At 42.4% G+C, this 20,990-nt stretch overlaps 2 protein-coding genes across 2 annotated transcripts; one reads left to right on the top strand and one right to left on the bottom strand.

Annotated features, from left to right (window-relative positions):
- Nucleotides 1–7,364: 7,364 nt before the first annotated feature.
- DNAAF10 (dynein axonemal assembly factor 10) lies at nt 7,365–15,946 on the bottom strand. The gene is made up of 9 exons (XM_050314624.1): nt 15,740–15,946; nt 14,756–14,856; nt 13,584–13,714; nt 13,033–13,134; nt 12,169–12,284; nt 11,692–11,826; nt 11,058–11,155; nt 7,640–10,315; nt 7,365–7,517 (listed from the first exon to the last, which is right to left on the bottom strand). The coding sequence occupies exons 1-8, from the start codon at nt 15,929–15,931 to the stop codon at nt 10,108–10,110; spliced, it is 1,083 nt and encodes a 360-aa protein (XP_050170581.1). The 5' UTR covers nt 15,932–15,946; the 3' UTR covers nt 7,365–7,517; nt 7,640–10,107.
- Nucleotides 15,947–16,019: 73 nt separating this feature from the next.
- Nucleotides 16,020–20,714, top strand: PNO1 (partner of NOB1 homolog). The gene is made up of 7 exons (XM_050314589.1): nt 16,020–16,206; nt 16,304–16,453; nt 17,947–18,030; nt 18,678–18,738; nt 19,226–19,343; nt 19,866–19,936; nt 20,398–20,714. The coding sequence occupies exons 1-7, from the start codon at nt 16,033–16,035 to the stop codon at nt 20,463–20,465; spliced, it is 726 nt and encodes a 241-aa protein (XP_050170546.1). The 5' UTR covers nt 16,020–16,032; the 3' UTR covers nt 20,466–20,714.
- The last annotated feature ends 276 nt before the right edge of the window (nt 20,715–20,990 follow it).

Below are 20,990 nucleotides of genomic sequence, written 5' to 3' on the forward strand. Positions count from 1 at the left end.
TAAAGATCTTCAGATGGAGTAGTTACTTGTTTACATCTTGTCGTCTCCTTTTCCTCCAGGAGATTTGGAGGTTTAGGTTTTCAGTTTCAACCAAAAAGGGCTGAAAAAGCAATACAAATACATGCATATATATACACATATATATATATTTATAACAGAGTATTTATGAAAGCAGCAAACAGGGATTATTTAAGACCCTTTCAACTGTATGGGGGACACACATACAGATAGTAGGATCACTGGGGTAGGGAATAATATCCCTACTGCCTGCTAATATTTAATTTTAATTAATATTAAGGTAATAACAATACATTTTGCTGAATTTTCATAACCATTTCTTATTTGCAAAAAACACAGTTGTTTTCTCATGTTCATTTTTTCTAGTACAACTACAGAATTATGCAGTGTAGGTAAAAGGGAATTTAGGAGAGATTTTTTTTTTTTTTCCAAAAAAATCAGACATGCAAGTCTGAAGGGTAGCAGAGAATTAGCAAGACCTGCACTCATAAATAGAATAATACTTTGCAGTTCCAGTGCACCAAATGCCTACAAGGATGTAAGAACACTTAACATATGTTTAGTTCATTCTTACCTCAGTATTCACATGTCACAGGTTGGGAAATACAGGGAGGGAAGTTGATAGACTAATTGATTTACTGAATGTTAGGTAGGAATTGTTGCCAGAGTCTTATTTCCTAAACCCAATATTTTGTTTCAATTACAAGATCAAAGGAAAATGCAACACATGCTGATCAATGTTCAGATTCAGCCAACTCTGTTTGCAGAAGATTATAACCATGTAAAGCATTAATGCAGTACAGGTTGTACTCTGTGTTTCTTGATCATTCAGTGTGGCTCTGTCTCCTTCTACTGGCTCACATTTGTTATAGATGTGCCACTACTGGCTCCAGGCTGCTACAGATTTATACTTTTGTTCAGTTAACTACTGAGTTAGTTGGAGTTCCTACACTGAGTACCACAAGTCTTGGCATTTCTTGAGATGGTTCACTCAGGGGATTATTAGGGTAGATGAGCATTCATTTTCTGCTTAAAATGGCTGTGCTGATTGTTTGGTTTTCAAGAGCAGGTAGTTAGGAGTTAAGGATTTGTGTTTATCCCAGCCAAAATCTGATTGAGATACAGCTCATAAAATTCAATTGGTTTATGCTGGTGCCACTCTGAAAATACATTATTATTTTATATATGGATATCTATATAAAAATCTATCCAAGAAAAGCTGTATTGCCACCTGATACCTAATGGAAGCCATTTCATTTGAGAGGCCTCCGAATGATTATTGATTTTTCTCTATCATTCCCAAACCAACAGAAAAACAACCCTGAATATTTTCTCCAAAGCAGTCAAAGTGACAGGCATCTTTAACTTAATTACTGCTTTATTATGATGTATCTCATTCACTGTACATACTATATAATGACTCCTGAGGAGTCAATATTCTTTGTGGAGCAGATATGGAGGCCAAATCCTGTAGTCTTGACCTCACTGGAATCATTATACAGCCTGGATCGTGCAAAGCACCACAGCGTGATGTACAGACCAGTTGTGGCTACTCCAACTCCCAGAAATAGTGTCACTGAAAAAGCTTTGGGAGATGCTCATGTAGAAGACAAGATAAATTTTAAAAAAACCTTGCTGTGAATATAGTGTGAATATAAGGCAGGTTGCTAGAAGCTACTTTTAACAAAAGGGTTAATAAATCATTAGCAGGATAAAAATACAGACTCTAAGCCAGACCAAAAGCAAAAGGTGGTTGTAATGAGCATCTGTAGTCATCCTAAGGGAGAAAATAAAGCACTAGAATTGCTTTGTCTGCAAGTCCAGCTTCCTCTGACATTAACCACTCTTTTTGGCCTTCTAATGTGGGTCTAAATGAGAGCAGCAGAGACTCTTCATTAAATAATTCAGCCTTTCTAAGTAGACACTTTTATCAGGTGTCCACCATAAGCCATTCCTAGAAATTACTGGGAAGCCAGTACATCCAAACACAGAGAACATTCCCTTTTAGTCTGTCAGTCTCTGTCTTACACCCCTAGAGATTCAGCAACCACGTTGAAAATGCTAAACCAGTGCAGATTTACATGGGATTAAGTCAATGAGAGTACAGCTACGCTGTCTTGAGACTACACTGAGAAATTTTATTTCACCAATGCAATCCCAATGTGTGGGCAGACCAGCAAGTTGCCAGAAGGGGGTGTAGCAGGAGTGAGCCGAAGCACGAGCATCCATCTGCTCGTTTCCCCGTGGTAAATCAGAAGGCAAACATTCCTAAAAGGACGGTGACAGGCAGCTGCCTGGCTCGATGCCATTTCTGTGGTAATTTATGCCTCTGCCTGAATTCTGCAGAGACCAGACATAATGCAGGGAGGGAGATTTTAACGGTGATTTATTGTGATGCAGATGGTGAGCCCAGGAAGAGAGGCCAAGGTATCTGGCTGCCAGGTTTGGTTTTCTTACCTACAGAGTAAGAAGGGGAGGAGAGTCTTGAGGCTAACCCAAAGGGATGTCTTCATATCTTCAATAACTAAAAAACCTGTAGCAGTGACTTTTAGGCAGTGGAAAAGAAGAGTAACATCCAAAATTTTCCATGCTGTGACACAGTTTGCTGCATTTAGGGACAACATTTGTGGATGCCTAAGCCCAGGTGAACTTAGACTCACCTTTCAGTTAAAATGCTCTGGAAATGACTTTTTTTCTGCACTCAAATTAAATTAGAATGGCTTTAAACGTACTAAACACAGAGTCTTTTTTCTTATGAAAACATAACATTTCTAATCAAAATACAGATGTAAAAGTACATGGAAAGAGGGAAACTGAGCTCGATGTAGCTTTGTTTTAGGGAGGAAAAATAATATAATTCAATAAGACTGGCTTAAACCCTCTGATTAAAGCTTTTTTAACATAACAGATAGGGAGGATGAGATCTACACTGAGATAGTGATAGTTAGTACAGATCAAAAGAGCTTGTGTTCATGCCAACTAGATTAAATGACAGGATGTGGGGAAGTGCTGGGTACCATATCTGGTTACTATACATACAAGGCTTTATTCCCTGAATGTATATTTATCTATCAGGTTATATGCACTTATATATGGAAATTACAGAAATAAATTGAAAGCAATCTACCATGTGTAGAGTATTTGTTCTGATGCTGTTCTAAGATTGCATTTCTTCCAATTAGTAGGAAAGCTTTAATTTTTTTTACAGCTGGCTCTCTTACTAAGATTGTAGAAGTAAATTGTATTAGAAATTTAGGTTTATTTTTAACTGCATTAGCATTCCACTGGTCTCACTTGGTAACTTCTGTGCATAAATTCAGTAGAACCATGTATTTTATACTCCAACTTTGTTTTAGCAGGAAGACTAGAACAACTTTAGGAGAAAATTAAACTTAAGGCCCAAATTGTAGTTGTCATTTTAGAGGTTTGGTTTTTTTACTATTTATTTATCTGCACGTGGCCCCTGAAGAAGCAGGAGAAGGGACTGGAAGAGTCTTTGCCTAACCCAGTGTGGCTGCTCTTGTGTTTCTTACACACTCTGCAGCAGCAGGATGTGGGAGGAAGGGAATGTGAATGTCAGGAAGGGAAAACGCTGCCGGATATGAAGATGCCACAGAACTGTGCCACCAAACACTTCTGCAAGGCAGGAGGGTCTGTCCCTCACATCTGCTGAACAGGCCAGAGAGTCCTGCCTCATCAAGCTATGCCAGAAAGGAACATAAAGGAGAGTTTCTGTCATCCCTGCAGGAAGATTGATGACCAAAAATGAAATGGTTTAGCGTGGGGTGCAACTGAACTGAACAGATTTCATTAGCTGCACCTGCCTTTTATTGTTATTTTTCATTGTTGCTGCAGTGCTGCCTATAAACCTGAGACTCACGGTGCTCCAAGCTGGGAATACTCCTAAGAAGATTGTCTCTCTTCCAGAAACCTGAAGGAATAAGCAAAAGACAAAAGATGAAGAGAGGAGGAGGAAAAATCCTTTAGTACACTGAGGACATCACTAGCACTGGATAAATTTCTGGCAGACAGATGCAGGACAGGCTAGAGCAACATGCCAGGATAATGAGAGCCAGAAACAGCAACAACAGCAAGAGAAGAGGTGCAAGGTTCCACTTTGCTTTGTGACAAAGGGATGGGGAGCAGGAAGAGGCAACACCCTTAGCCTTCTCAGCAATCCCACAAACAAGAACGGCTCAAGGTTTGTGCCACGTGTAGTCGTCCACGACCGTGCAAAGTGAGGATACAGTAGCATTTCTGTGCTGAGGCAAACATTCCCACAAAAAACTCAGGTCTTTGATATTTTAGGTAACATAAATTTTGCCATTGGTGGGTTTTAATGTAAGCAGCCTCCTCCTATAAAAGAAAGAACTGGAAGCAGCAGGGACTTGGAGACTTAACTAGAAGTTTACTTGAAAGAAAGAGTAATTTCAGCTGCAGGGCTGTTAACAGTCAGTCTGACAGTGGGCAACCGATACAATGCAATCTGGTGAACAGGCTGAGCTACTATTTCTGAGCCACTGCCACAGAAAAAGATTCCATCACGTCTTGATTACTGTGCAGTCCTGTGGGCCTTACTGCCTTTCTGCAAGCCGCACATCCTCTGGCTTCAGAGAATGTCTTAAATTTTCATAACCTTAAAATCCCAAGCAACCTAGGAGAGTTTGCCTGTGCTTGTTTTATTTATGTTGCTGATGGGCTTTTCATAGTGAGGAAAAATATTCAGCTTCACTGCCATGCTTAAGAATCATGTAATCATACAATTGCTTAGGATGGAAAAGACCTTGAAGATCGTTGAGTCCAACCACTAAACCATGTCCCCCAGCACCACATCTACATGTCCTTTAAACAGCTCCAGGGATGGTGACTTTATCACTTCCTTGGGCAGCCTGTTCCAATGCCTGACCATCCTTCCCATGAAGAAATTTTTCCTGCTATCCAATCTAAACCTCCCCTGGCACAACTTGAGGCCATTTCCTCTTGTCCTATTGCTTGTTACCTGGGAGAAGAAGCCAACTTTCACCTCACTACAACCTCCTTTCAGGTAGTTGCAGAGAGCAGTAAGGTCTCCCCTGGGCCTTCTTTTCTCCAGGTTAAACAACCCCAGTACCCTCAGCTACTCCTTGCAAGACCTGTGGTCTTCTACTAAAGACTGAAGCAAAGAAGCCATTAAGTACCTCAGCCTTTATCCCATCCTTTGTCACCATTTTTCCTCTGGCATCCACTAAAGGATGGAAATTCTCCTTAGCCCTCCATTTTTTATTACCGTATTTATGGAAGGATTTTTTTATTGTCTGGCAATAGCCAAGTAAAGTTCTAGCTGAACTTTGGCCCTTCTAATTTTCTCCCTGCATAACCTCATGAAATTCTGGCAGTCCTCTTGATTTGCCTGCTCCTTCTTCCACAGGTTAAAAACTCTCTTTTTTTTTTTTTTTTTTGCTGAGTTCCAGCCAAAGCTCCCTGTTCAGCCACACACTTCAGGAACGTTCTCTACTGTTTCTGCTGTATTGTATTTCCAGCAGATGTCTGGGAAGTCCCCCATAAGAACAAGTGAGTACCAATTGTGAGACTTCTCCCAGCTGATATCTGCCTTGTGGGCCTTCTCCTGATTCTTACCCATAAAGACTCAACCAAATCATCCCCATCATTAAGCTCCAGACAATCAAAACACTCCTTAACACACAGGGATATCCCAGAAGGAGGTCAGGGTGTAATGTAGCATCTATCAGCCTTGGGTGGCCTCTTCCCACACTGAAGACTATTACAGGGGAGAGATACCCTGTTGTGATCCCCTTTTCCACAGGATCCTGCAAAACTTCCCTGCCAGTTGCTTCACTGGAGTGGCTGAGGAGGAGGCAGGCCAGAGCATGGAGCAGATCCTCACTGCCCTTGAGACCCTGGACGCTCTTGCAGCCATCAAGCAACACTGAGCCACTTCCAGTGTCCTCTGTGGATGACGCTGCACAATTGCAAGGGCAGGATGTGCTGTGGGAAGCAGGTGCTCCCAAAAAGACCAGCAAGGAATGGAAACGTTTTATGGCCAAGGCCATCACTAAGTTGCCAAATAGCTCTGGCCCAGCTCCACAGAAATCCCACCTGGTCTTTCCTCTGGGCTCAACCTGCACTGCCACAGTCAGTCCCACAGCTTTACACTGCACTCCAAGGGATTCAGCTCTTGGCTCCTGCCTGAGTCAACAGCTGCCCTTTCCCAGAGTACTGGGACTTGGGTTTGCTACTACAAAATATTTTGCATGCACAAAGGCTTTATATACATGCTAAACATACAGACTGTGGTCTGTCTGGACATTCTTCGAGGAGTGAGCAGTTGTTCTGCTCAAGAGTGCAGACTACTACAAATTCAGCAGTAACAGCATCAGGAGCAGGAAAATGCAGGCTTAATAATAGGAGAAAAAAAGTAGTAAATCAATGTATTTTCCTGGCAGTTTGTCAATACCAACTTTAGAAGACTTCATTATAGTGATGAATATGCAGGCCACAAGTTAATAGCTTCTTACTTACAAATTAGTCAGCTTAGCCAAACGATCCCTGTTTGCTATCAAATCTACTTGATGGTAATAATTTAGGGAAGATGAGCTGAACTGTATTGACAAGCTGTATCTGCTGGCTCTGAAGTTACCACTGCAGAACAGATGTCTTTCTTTTTCTATGCAATTCCTTCTGTGCACCAGTTCGAAACATCCCTAACAGAATTGGTGGTTGTGGAGAGGTGAGGGCACCATATTGTAGCTTCCCATACAGAGTTATAACTTGCCTTACTTTGCTTAAAATTCAATCCAAGTCATGGCTAAACTGTAAATTACTTTTTTTTTGGGGGGAGGGGATGAAAACTATATATTGTAGGCCGAATACTGACTACATGCACGTGCAGAAACCTTGGAGGGCTGCACAAACAGTGAAATTAAAAGTAACTATATTATTGTGAGAAAAAAAACAAAACAAAACAAAACAAAAAACACACACCAACAAACAAACCTGATTTGTAGTAGTTGGGGATTTGGGCAACACCTGGCTAAAAAAAAGAAAAAAACCCACAAAAACAAAAACACCAAGCCACAAACAAAAGCACCCCAAAAAACCCACAAACACATACCTATATTCTGGCTGCAGCCTTGCCCATAAACAGATTTTTCTCCTCCATGAGCACACAGGGATGTTTTGCACAGGAAACAAGCAACAGCTGCCAAGCAGATACACTTGTTCAGTGTGGTCACTCCAAACTCGGTAGCACATTCCATTCCCTGGCCCAGGGCAAGGCAGGGGTTTTCCAGAGCTCTCCCAGTTGCTGCGTCACAGAGGATTTGGCCCCTGTGCGGTACATCTCTGATGCACTGTGATTTTATTTAGAACACACTTCAGCTCTTCAGCCTCCAGGCTGCAGAGGCAAGGTGCCAGTCTTCAGCAAGAGGGGGAAGGACTATAAATAGAGCAGGCAGGGCTGCCACAGGCAGCTTTTGGTCTGCTTAACTTTCTTGTTTAGCCTGGAAGAAGCAGAAATCCAATCTGCTGAGGAGATACGGCACAGCACAGGCACCAGCAACAGCTCTTCTCTCCAGTCAGTGACTGTCTCTCATTTTCTGGGTACAGAGATACCGCCACTTACCTTTAATCAACAAGGACAGCACTGCCTTCCATCTGTGCTTCCCCCCAGCTCTCTTGGCTTTTTGCAAGCTCTTGCCACGCAAACTGTCAGGCATTTTCATGAAATCAGCTACTCACGAGGGAAATGATCCTTCATTTTCAAAACAAGAAACAAAACGAATCCCGAGATTAAGTACACAGAGGTAACACACATTTCATCTTACTGAGGCCCATGGAGCTTTAAGAACTGCTGTTTATCAGTTCTTGCTCTAATTTGTGTCCTCATCACGTAGGCTCACTAGGAGATCTCCCTGGTGTTGTGTGTACAAGGAAGGGACATTTTTGCTGCAGGACAAGTACATAAAAACAGCACCAAGAGCCCAGTCCTGAACTCAAGAGGTCTTTGTTTTCCCTCACAGGTACCTTTTTCATCCCTTATTCTGTGCTTGACTCGGTTACTATTAAAGAGAGAAACCATATTTCTACTGATTTCCACTGCCTAGCCCACCTTTCAGTGAGTGTATTTTATTTACAGCACAAAGCTCATGGAGGCCACCTTTGAACAGTGCATTTTAGACTCAAAGCACTTGAATGGATTCTTTGAACTCCACACCAGACTGCATTGCAGAGCAATGGTTCCCCCTATTCCCTCCTGCTGGGATGCACCCTAAGAAGGATAACATTCAAAATAATTTCAGAATATGCTCTCAGCACTACACTATGTACAAAAGCAGATGGGATTACTTGGGTCAGGGGGGGGAAAAAAAAAATCACATACTAAATATGACACTTGAAAGCAAACCATCAAGTCTTAGGGAAGACAGCTGGATCTCATAAATCTTTCTCTTCCACTAAATATTTAGCCTGCATTCCCTGTGTTTTCATCCTTGCTGGCCCTTGCTAAACCTGAGATACAAGAATCTAAATTGGAAGGCAAGCTGGAGCAGAGTATCAGTGACCTGCTACAACCATGGATTTCCACAGATGCACTGGGTTTGCGGTCTATTGCAGTTCTCCTCCTGCCCACCCTCTGCTACACAAGCATGAAGGATTTCTCTGTTACACAGGGTTTAAGGTTTTATAGCCTTTTCTACCAACAAGTGCCTCTTTTTCCTCAGTTGGTTTAATCAATTAAGATAGCCAGGAGTTAGCAAGGACAACTTTATCACACTTGTATTTAGCTGCAGTCTCAGATGAGAGAAAACACCTGAAGTCTCTCTGTCCAAAGCTTGTCACCTCACGCTCTCCACATCAGAGCTGACTGACAATACACAAGGAAATGGCCACACAGGGCCTTTTCTGTTGTTAACCTGGACAAAGCCAATGTTTTCCCATCACAATCTGGTTTCAGAAATAAATACTTTCATTGGAAATTTGTCTATGCACCTACAGGTCAGCTGAAAGCTAATGCCAGACCAAGAAGTGACAAACAAAATTCGCTGAAATTAAGAAAACTCCCATCCTACATCCACAAATAGAGGACAGTAACTGGATGTGCCTGATAAAAAGAACTGGCAACAGCAGACACTGGTAAAATCAGAAAAGAAACTCATTGGAGAGAAGTAACAGGACTTATAACTACAATAACAATAGATTTCAAAATTGGGTTCTGAAGAAATACTGAATCTATACAAATTAAATAGACAGTACTTTTGCTACCTTTTAAAGTTTTTCATGGAGGTAAGTTTTAGCAACTTTTGTTGTAAAGTGAGTGAAGTTCTTGCAAACCTATGCAAGTACATTCCTTTTCTAAATCTCTGTATGTCTGAATAATATACTTTGTTCATATTAAGACAACACTCCATATAACTTTATTTGTAGAATACCAAGTTGCAAACAGAGGTAAAAACAACAGAACATAAAAACTTACTATGAAACCAAACTAAAATAATAAAACAGTGCATTTTCCTCAATGTTTAAATTCCTGTAAGAGCTTCAATAAAAAGCTTACTCCAATAAACATGAGTTTAATTTCAGCATTTGTTGTAATTTCTCTAGTGTATTAAAGAATCCTAAGTCGCTTTAACAAACATTCTAATTAGTAAATCCAATAGCACAAGGAGTTTCTGTGAGGGACTATACAGTAGTTCCCATTGCATGAATGCACACGGGCAACACTACAAATAAAAAAAGACAAACCATTTAACAAGAGTGAAGATATCTGCACTGTGGATAAACTGAACACAAACTAAAGTGAACTCTGAAATTACAGAGTTGCATTAACACAAAGGCACATTTTACTTTTAGTGTAAATTCACATTTCCAGAAGGTAAAAGTTTTGTGCCCAGGCAACTTCAAGTCATCACAGCACAATCAGTCAAACAACTCTTAACTGCACACATCTGAACTTTCAATAGAAAGATCTGGTTTCTATTTCTTTAATCCAGTTTTATTAAGGGAGAAATTAAATTAGAAACAGAAGGGCTCCCCATCCCATATTTACAGCCTGCAAACTCTGCTGCTTTCTTGTCAGAAATTCTGGTTTTGCTGTCAAATTTTGTTAAGCTTTGTAACTATCAGCACCCTCACAGTTTGGTCAAAGGCCCCACAGACACACAGTCCCTTTTTGTCAGGGCTCCAGTCCAGGCTGGAGATGGGCTGTGTTGACAGAGTCACGTTCTGCAAGAGACTGACAGACCCTGCCACCCCCATCTCGGCTCCTTCCGAATCCTTCTTGGAGCGCTGAGCCGGGTACTCACTGGCGATGGGAAAAGGAAAACAAAAACAAACACACGTGCTTAGAATTTACTGATGCAAACACACCATTACCCTCCTTATTTTCTGTCCTACACATAAGGCAAATAAATGTCTGTCATTAAAAATAATGAATAATCCCATCCAGCTATACCCACACTGCATATTTAGTGGGTATTTCATGAAAGAAAAAAAGGAGGCAGGAAGTTTTTAATCCTGGCACTTCTCTCCAATAGCCCTTCATTTTTTAACCATTTGGCTTTTGCCACAGTCAGGAAAATTTCACCTCAACTACTCTGAAACCTAATGTACCTCCTTTACTGTGTTCAGTATGATGAAATTATTTTCCCATGTAAAGTAAGAAGATGTAAACATAAGAATCATTAAAAGTCCAGGCTTTCAATATTCTTCTCAGACTTAACTGCTACTGTATGTGAATTTTAAGAAACCCATTTTCTTCCATTTATCACCTTGTTAACCAAGTATATAATTAGATTTTCATTATGTTAAGACAACTGACAAGGGCAAAATTTACCTGTGCTGTCACATTTTCTTAGGGATTAATTCAAGATTCCAGATCAAGTTCTGACACTGAAATCACCCTTTCTACTGCATTTTTAAGCAATAATTTTAACTAGATATTCTGAGGTTGGAAGCAGGACCCCACTTATCATTTTCAGAAAGATTCTTTCTTAAAACATTAAATGGTAGGTTTCTTATTCCCAGATGAAGAAATGATCACTTACTATTTCCAGAGATGAAGGCTCCCAGATCCTCCACTTGTCATAAATATATCTCTGTTCTGTGGCAGGTGCCTGACCTGCCATATAGTAGATTTTTGTGCCTAATAAAAAAAAATAAATTAAAATCAGCATTGTACAGAAGTAATTTAGTGATGAACTTCACAGGAAAAGGTACAGAATCTTAAAACAGAGACCACTTGTGTAAAGAGAGCCCAGCCTTCTCATGGTGGATGATTAATTTAACTGTCTGATGTCTCTTAAAATCATGACTGGAAGGAAATGCACTGCAAACACTGCGCAATCACAACAAACAGTCCACAATTCAAATTTAAACCTCACCCAAGGCTCAGCAAGATCCTGTAGCAACAGAAATCACTCAGGAAAAACCCCAGCACACGTGCTCTGATTTAATGCATATCTGTCTGTAAACATCCACAAGGAAAAGCTTAAATGCACTAAATGAACAGCAAATTCTGTTTTCACAATTTAATTATTACAAACACTAACTCAGTAAAAAAATACTGTTTTATAAAGTAACCTGGGCTTTTATTACCTATTTGTACTACATCTAGAGTACTTTGACAGTATATATGCAAGAAGCTTGTTTCCTATTAAGAAATCCTCTGTCTCCCCATACCTTCTCTGAAACAGAAGCGAAACCTTTGGTTGGATGCTGAGTTCTCATATCAAAAACATGGAACTTTCCCTCAAGTGATGTGGCCACCAGCTTGTTCATGTTTATATCTTTTCTGTCAAACTCCACACTGCAAACCTGGAAATATAAGAAAGGTATGTTCAGTCTTGAAATTTAGCCATTGCTAAAAAAAAAATGGGGTGTTCTGTGATTTGTAAATATACATTAATAATTTGTTATTCCTACAATAACATCCTCACCACTTTGAAAATAACAAATCCATTTGAAAACATGAATCCAACTGAAAAATACCCCATGCTGTCCTGACCAAGGATTTGAAGTGTACAATTTTTTTGAACTTAAAGAAAATTATTTCTTGGTGCAATCTCATCTTCTGGGTAAGTTTCACACAGAAGTCCTTTTAATTTTTCCCCCCTGGGTAGAAGCTGGAATGAAAAAATACTTTGATGGCTTCCTTACCCCGTTCTTAATGTTGGTCTCCCACCGCAGTGACATGGTTTTTAAATCAAACAGTTTGATGTCCCCGTTGTCGTATCCAGCACATACAACACGTTCCTCCTGGTTGTAAGCATTGCCTGGACACAGAGAAAGAATTAATCAGAAAACACAAACCCTCTTTAGCATGTAAATTTCAGAAGTCCTGAGCCTGCAATTTCAACTTACATTTATGGGAAAAAAATAAATAAATTAAAAAATTGCTATTGGGATAATAAGATTTCATGAACTGGATGGTTCTCAAAGCCGAAGGGTATCGAAAAATTTTGTGTAAGACACAAGGAGCTTGTTCTGTCCAAAAGAAAAATGCAGAGTTCACATCAAGCATTGCTGTTTTCTTTAATTAGCTCTTAAGCTTCAAGGATCTTCTCATAAATTAATGCTTAATGCTTGGTAGTTGGACCTACACTACAACAGTGGAGGGTTCCCTGTGCATGCCAACATTTACGCTCCTTCAGAAAAACACAGCTGGACATATTATTTTAAGATTCCTAGGCTTAAAAATAAAGCTTGCACAGCTTATCTGTGAAACCACAGAATCAGTGAATCATTCAGGCTGGAAAAGACCTTCAAAATGATCGAATCCAACCGCAAATGGTGGCCAAAGGTGATTAGAGAATGATTCCAAAACCAAGCTATCACAAAACTGGCTTATTTTGAAAAACATCCCAACATAAAACCCACAGAAATTTGGCAATGTTGAAATGGAAACTCTGCTCCTTATGCATCTACACAAAATAAACTATTCCATAACATCCTGAAATACACTGATAATCATCAAAGCCCAGTCATATTAGAGGGAGGAACGGTCATAATCTGATCAATTACCAAATGCCACTGTCCAGCAGTCTCTTTTGCTCTCCCCCTGTACAGGTTCCATATTAGCCACAGGAGTGTCTTTCTGCCTCGGGTCCCACACCTTCACAGTTCCTGGGAAAGAAGGACAATGGATTTTGTGTTAGGGATGCATTGTCACGCTGTGTTCATATTCCCAGGAAAGCCCTTTGCTTTTCAGCCTGATCATTCAAAAACCCTTCCAATTCCAGAAAGCCTGAATGTGTTTAGTGGATACAAGAAAGAACCACAAAACCAAACAGAAATAAAGTGAAAGCATTTCTTAAGGATGTATTTTCTCTACTTGATATTTTGCATTTATTCTGCTCTGTATTCCTTCTGTCCCAGCCTCAGCGAAAACAGTGTATTTTGCTTATCTGCAGCTTCTAAAAGAGAGAAAATTTGTCCCAAGGAAGATTCAAAAGACAGTGTATGAAGAACTAGTTGCAACAGGTTGTAACTAGTTCAGATGGCAGACTGTGCGCTGCCATCAGAGCTCACAGGCTCAGAGGAACTGAGAAGACTTGCAGAGTTCACTAACTCACCATCTCGACTGCCAGTCACAATTTCTGGTGCACCTTCCCCAATTCCTAAGCCACCTACACCATCTATACTGTTTATGATTTCCTTATGACCTTTCACAGAATACACTGGTATTTCAGGAGCTTCTAAATTCCTAGGCAAGAAAGAAAAAGAACAGATAATATGGCATTTTCCTTGACACTCAGGATTTGTATAAAAACGAGAGGAAACTTGAGAATAAATCATATAAGCTCAGACTAGCAGTGAGAACAAAATATGGATATCACCGTTAAGAACCACGTGTCTTTGTTTATTCCTTCTTTGGCTACTGTTTTGGACTGGTCTGAAAAGTTTTGCTCAGTTCTGGACTTCCCTGTTTGTAAAGGCAGTTGAGGGATTCACCAGAGCAACCCTTCAGACCCAGTTTTTATGCTGGAGTAAAAATGAATCACACTACAGATCAAAATACTCCAGTTAGCTCTACTTTCAGTAAAGCTATAAAATGACCTGAGTTGCTGATCCCCACCTAGCTCTGACTACTGGTCTTCAGCTTCAGGTGAATATTGTATCCAGCCACGGTTTTCAAGTTTCTTTCCCATTGATTCCCATTCTTTGAGAACCCTTCAGAATTTTATTTTACATTTCCACTAGTGACTATTTCATGTCATTCTTGCTATTCCAACAAGAATTGATAAATCCATGCCAAAGGATATATCATAATAATGATAATAAAATAATCCCCTTTTGACACTATTGCTTTATTTGATAATCAATTTACCTAAAAATTAATTACATGAATCATTCAGGGACCTGAAAAAACATTTAAAACTTCAAGATTAAATACATATATTTAATCTAGACATCAAATTCGACTTGAACACAACCTGTTGTTTGTATTTGTACATCCACTTAAAAGCCTCTTTTCAGAGGAGGACCTCACAGAACTTCAACAAGTTTTTGTAGCTGCACACAGAAGATGGGAGTGAAGCAGCACTGAATTAAACACTGTGCAGAACTGATGCTGTTTTTAGAAAACAGGCACGGTCCAAATACAGTAGCCAGTGAAGCTTACACTGGGTCCCAACCACAGGAAGCAGGGAGAGCATCTCATGGAAAAGCCAGGCACAGAAACCTCCGTTCAGAGAGACAAACACAACACCAAGTGGAAAAGCTTCCAGAGAATGTCCATGCTTACCATATGTTAAGGTTTCCATCGAAATCTCCTGTAGCTAAGTATCTTTGCTGCAGAGATGTAGCTCCAAAAGTTCCACATTTTATAGGTTTGGGCTTTTCAATCTTTTAAAGGAAGGAAACTGTGTCAGCACGTGGAAAAGGCAACATAAACCCACAGACGACGCAGCTCTCAGGAGTCCACAGGGGCAGGTGTCAGCGAAACACACATGGGATATTTGTTTTGCAAAACACTATCAAAATGCTACCACAGGTAAACTACACTTGGAGTTTATTTCCTTGAGAACAGGAAAGCAGAGAGTCCAGTTTACTGGTCTCGAAGAACAACAATTTATTTGCTTGTGGCCTGATGGGGCTCTATGCGCCTGAGGCACTGATACCCCTGAGAATGAGCCAATGCTCGGAGGTCTGTCTGAGGGGAAAGAAACAAACCAAAACAGCCCGAAACACCCCAAACACAGCCCTGTAACCCATAACGCAACCCATGACCAAACCAAGGAACATAGGCTCGTTGGCGAGTGGCGATAAACAGTCACAGACTCCATCAGGCTGGAAAAGACCTCCAAGATCACCGAGTCCGACCTATGACTGAACACCCCCATGGCAACCAGGCCCTGGCACCGAGAGCCACATCCTTGACCGCCTCCAGGGACGGTGACTCCACCACCTCCCTGGGCAGCCCATTCCAACGTTCAATCACCCCTTCGGCGAAAAAATTTCCCCCTAATGTCCAACCTAAACCTCCCCCGGCCCAGCTTAAGCCCGTGTGTCCTCTCGCCCTGTCGCTGGCTGCCTGGGAGAAGAGCCGGACCCCCGCCCGGCTACACCCTCCTGTCAGGGAGCCGTGGAGAGCGATAAAGTCAACCCTTAGCGACAGGAAAGCCAGGATACCGCGGGATCGGCGCGTTTAACAGGCACACCAGCCTCGGGTTTTGCCCCTGGCCCTGGACAAGCCGGGCAGGGAAGGGGGGCCGGGTCCCGCGCTCACCTCCCGCAGCAGCTCCAGGCGGCCCCCCCGCAGCTCGTAGAGCTGGACGAGGCCGGTGCCGCGGGCGGCGCTGCCCAGGCACAGCAGGCGGGCGCTGCGGGGCACCCACTTGCAGTCGAACACGGTGTAGCTGAGCGCCTGCTGGGCGTGCGACACCACCTGCGGCCGCTCCGGGCCCGGCGCCGCCGACATCCCCGCCCCGCGACCGCCGCTCCCCGGCGGATGCGGCCGCAGCGCCCGCCGGCCCCTTCCGGCGGCCGCGGCACACGTGGTGGGAGGGATCGCGGGCCGACATGGAGACACAGGCGGCGGCCCCGGCCGGCGGCTTCACCAGCGTCGTGTCCCGGCGGAGGCGGAGGAAGCGGCGGGCGGGCGGCGAGGAGCCGGCCGGGGCCCCCATGGACACGGCGGGGCCGCGGCCCAGCAAGCGGCCCGCCTTCCCTCCCGTGTCCGCCGAGGCGCTGGGGGTACGCGGGGCGGCGGGGCAACGCCGGCGGTCCTCGGGTTTTTTCCTCCTCCTCTGTCTGATTCTGTCTCTTTCTCTTCTCTCCTCTCCCTCGGAAGGTCGGGAAGGGCGAGCTGAGGAAGATCCCCGTGCCCGCCAACAGGTACACGCCGCTCAAGGAGAACTGGATGAAGATATTCACGCCCATCGTGGAGCACCTTCAGCTTCAGATCAGGTTCAACCTGAAAACGAGGAACGTGGAGATCAAGGTAAAGGGAGCCAGCCCCCTTCCTCCTGCCTGCCCCGCTAAGTGGAAGAGAAAGGTTGGGCAGAGATCTCGGAGCACCCTGCCTGCAGCTGGAGGGGCCTAGAGGGAAGCGACTCCATCGGGAACTGTAGTGACAGGATAAGGGGGAAGGAGTACAGATTGGGGAAATTTAGGTTAGATATCAGGAAGAAATTTTTTTACTCTGAGGGTGGTGACACACTGGAACAGGCTGCCCAGGGTTGTTGTGGATGTCCCATCCCTGGAATAGTTCAAATACAGGTTGGATGAGGCATTGAGCAACCTGGTCCAGAGGGAGGTGTCCCTGCCCATGGCAAGGGGGTTGGAACGAGATGATTTTTAAGATCCATTCCAATCCCTTAACATTCTGTGATTCTAACTCCTGAAAGGCAGGGCCTCTCATGTTCAACATGATTCCATCTTGTTCCACAGATTAAAGACTAGAGAAGCATCCCTAATCCCACATAACACTTGGAAAAATGGAAACTGTGTGGTTTCACCTACCCAGAAGACCCTCACAGGGGATGAAATCTGGCAATTGTTGTTCAGAACAAGTAGTTAATGCAAGTAAAATCCAAAAGTGTAAATCTGTTCCAGAAGGGGCCAGCATAAGCTGGAGGGGCATTCAATTTTTGTAGGAGAAAATCATGTACTGCAGCACTAAGGAAAAGTTTTAATCTATGTGTTAGATAGGATTTTGGAATGAAATGTTTTCCAGATATTTAAGGCTATTTAATGCTTACCTGACAATTTTGACTGAACAGTGTCTTTAGAAGGGGGCACGAAATCTTCTAATGCCTTTGTTTGTGGCAGACAATAAGGGCCTGTAGTATTTGATTGCTTGTAATTTTTCTTTAATGGATTGCACTGGAATACTTTAGGGCACAGATACCAACACAGACCTGCAAATGTTGTAGATGCTCATTCTTTTTCCTTACTCCTTCTCATGAATATTCAAACTAGCAGTTTTTAAGTGTAGATCCAAAGCTTTGACATAATTCAGTGAGTCTTAACAGTGTAGATGTACGAGATCTTCCAATACTGAAAGTACAGACACCAACAGGAATTTTTCTTCCTAACCTTGAAATCTTACCACTGGAGGAAAGATGACAGAACTATACCTTACTTAAACTTCCTAGAAATAACTTCCAGGAAAAGGGAGGGAGGAGCAGGAACTCCTGCGCTTCCATTCTATAACTGTGCAGGAGCAAAAGATTTTAACACCACTTTTTGATCCCAAGTGATGTCTGGTGAGAAGCAAGATTTTGTTCTTGATCAAGCAGATTTCATTTTGCCCATACCCATACTTAGTTTAGTTCATGCTGGTTTTGGGTTTTCTTAACAAAAAGGGTTCTCAGTGGAGGGGGGGAATTTTCAGCACCTTCTCTCTTCTCTCCCCTCCAAGCACAGGCTTTTTCAAATCCCAGTTCTAGCTTCCCTGGTCTTAATTTGCACACGTAACATCTTGTCTTGCAGACTTGTCAAGAGACAAAGGATCTCAGTGCCCTGACAAAAGCAGCTGATTTTGTGAAAGCATTTATACTTGGGTTTCAAGTAGAGGTGAGTCTCCCAGCAGCTTGGTTGCGAGATCGCTCCAGTTTGCCAGCATGATGTCTTTGGCCTCTGCAAATTACAGAAAGAAGGAAAAATCCTGGGGTGGTTTTCTAGAAATAAATTGTTTGAAGTTGTGACTGGAGTGGACATCGAGTTTCTTAAGGTAACACAGGATAAAAACATAACCTTGAAACAACACATAATTTAAATTATGACAAAGAGGACATACTTGGCTTGTGTAAGACAGCATGATGCAGTAAATCTGGCTGAGGTGCTCTGCACATATCAAGACTGTTCATTTTGCCTTAGTCCAAGCCAATAACCTGCAGTCTGTGCAAAACTCAAACTCTACTTAGAGAAAAGAAACCCACCTTTTGTAGTATTGCAAGGGCTGCTCCTTGTCCCAGACCTGTACTGGCTTCACTAGCACGGGTGAGGTTGGGGTGAATGCAGGGGCATAGGGTAGGGTTCTCTAGACAAAAATACTTACATTGCTGTTGAAAAAGCAGTGCATTTAACTTTAGCTATTATTTGATAGACGAACTGGAGAAATACAACTGATGTCATCTGTTCATATGTAAAAAGAGAACATCAGCTTTAAACTCTGTGGTAGTGGAGCACTCGTGCTGATAACACATCTCTTGCTCTTTTAGGACGCTCTTGCTCTCATCAGATTGGATGATCTTTTTCTAGAGTCATTTGAAGTTACAGACGGTGAGTAGTTGCTGCTGCAGTATTCCAGGAGTTGTGTGTGTGTCACCAGCAAGTATCTTTCTTTTTCCCTGCTCCACTTTTGTCACTTGCCCTCACAGATAAACCAGAAACATCTATTATGTCATGAATTACCAGGGTTCCTTGGAGTTCTCTCTAGAGCAGCATATTAACCCGATCTACTTAATTTCTACCCCTGTTAACTGGGTGGGCTTTGCCTCTGTTTCCTCAATCTGAAGTGCAGTGGAATGCCTTCCACTGCTGTTCTGCAGGAGAGTTTCTCTTGGATGCCAGAGACCTCACAGTGAGGTAGCACTGGGTGCAGTTTGCACTGCTGGCCGCAAAAAGTAAAATCTGGATGGATCTGTATTCACCAGTGAAGTTGTTTCTGTATTACTTGTCCTGAGTTGTTTCCAGTAACTTGACCAAGGGGAGGATTACAGGGATACACACCACTGCTGTTACCCTGGGCACGTTATTCTCGTTTCAGTCAAACCTTTGAAAGGAGATCATCTGTCAAGAGCAATAGGGAGAATAGCAGGGAAAGGTGGAAAAACCAAATTCACCATAGAAAATGTAACCAGGACACGCATCGTTCTCGCTGACCAGTAAGTACAGACTGACTTCCTCCTGGTCAAAACACAATCCCCTCGGCTCATCCGTGCCCCTGCCAGGAACAAAGATAACTTGGATTTTTTGGAACTGTTGCAGAGCAGTAGTAAGAAAAAATAAGTGCTATTTTTAATTAACAAGTATTTATTTGACCTTTTGTTATGAGAATGACAGTCAACAGCACACTTAGAATTCAGTCATTGCCCATAGTGTAGGAATTCCTTCTTACGATAATCAAAGTTGAACTCACCAACCTAGCAACATTTTCCTCCTGAAGCTGCTACACTGTTAAATTTCCAAATTGTAAAATCTATTTTAAAAGGATTTAAAAGAGCACAGGTCTTACATTGTAGATTTTCTGGGCTTCAGTTGGGATTTTTTACTATTTACAAGTGTAGAAAAGGAACTAGTCCACTGATACAGAATTCCACGTTCATCTCTCACCTGCAACTCTATGAACTGTCTAATAATCACAGAGGGTTTTTTTCTATTAACTAAGGCTACTTTGCTTTTTACAGAAAAATTCATATTTTGGGATCTTTTCAGAACATTAAAATGGCACGAACAGCAATTTGCAATCTAATTTTAGGTAAGAACTCTTATCTAATCTTCAACACTGCATATAAATAGATCTTGCATTTTGAGAAACTGCTTTGTGGCTCTTACCTTCTTCCTGGCCTGTCCATACCTGCACTTGGAGCAGGTAGTTTGCTGGCAATTGGCTTGTTGTCTTTAAGAAAAAGTTTTGGAGGGGGGAAGTGAGGAGTCCAGGGCTTCATTCTGGCTCCAAAACCCTCTCTGTGGGGCAGAGAGATGTTCTGCCTTTTGATGTAGCTGCAACATTCCCCGAGGGGTCATGAAAGGCAAAGGGGACAACTCACCCTAACAGCAGCAGTTTTTAACTCTGCACCTGCAGTAAGACTGACCTTACCCATCCTTCTCACCCTTGGGATTAGTTCTCCACTTTTAGCACAAGTGTGAGAGCAAAACATCAATTTTTGTGACATGGATCACCTCATTTGCTGACTGGATTTGTGCTTTCTTCTGCAGGAAGTCCTCCTTCCAAAGTTTATGGCAATATTAGGGCAGTGGCCAGCAGAGCAGCCGAGAGGTTCTGAGCTGCAGCACCAAGGACTGGGGCTGGGAGTTCAGGTTCCTGAACGCACGGGAGTTCTGATTCCTGGACGCATGGGGGGGCCTGGAGCTACAGAAGCCACAGCTCTTCTGCTGGATTTGGAAGCCCAGAAGAACACTGGGACTTGTTTTGCAGTCTGACTGCCTTCAAACATGTGGTGTGATCTGAACATACATAATGTCTCTGTATAATTATTAAAAGGTATTTTAAGTTGGTTGTGTCCATATCAAAAGCACGAGTACACAATTTTTTACTTGAACAGCCTCCAACAAAAACATGCTTCATTACGGATTTTCAGAACGTCAGAGTTTTAAGAGGCTGCTGTCAGAACTTCAGAAAGCCTTTGAGTTTCATGTTTTGAGCCTAAAGGAATCGGCATAATTAAGTATTTAAATCCACACATCACGGTTTGGTATCTTCCTGGAAAAAGGAAGAGTCAACTGGAATGCAGAATTTGATGGCTAGCTGCCTACCAAGTCTCTGCTGCTGCTGGAACAATGCATCCCAT

The sequence above is a fragment of the Myiozetetes cayanensis genome, unplaced genomic scaffold (assembly GCF_022539395.1).
Source record: "Myiozetetes cayanensis isolate MyiCay16 unplaced genomic scaffold, myiCay2020 scf2-11, whole genome shotgun sequence".
Classification (NCBI taxonomy): domain Eukaryota; kingdom Metazoa; phylum Chordata; class Aves; order Passeriformes; family Tyrannidae; genus Myiozetetes; species Myiozetetes cayanensis.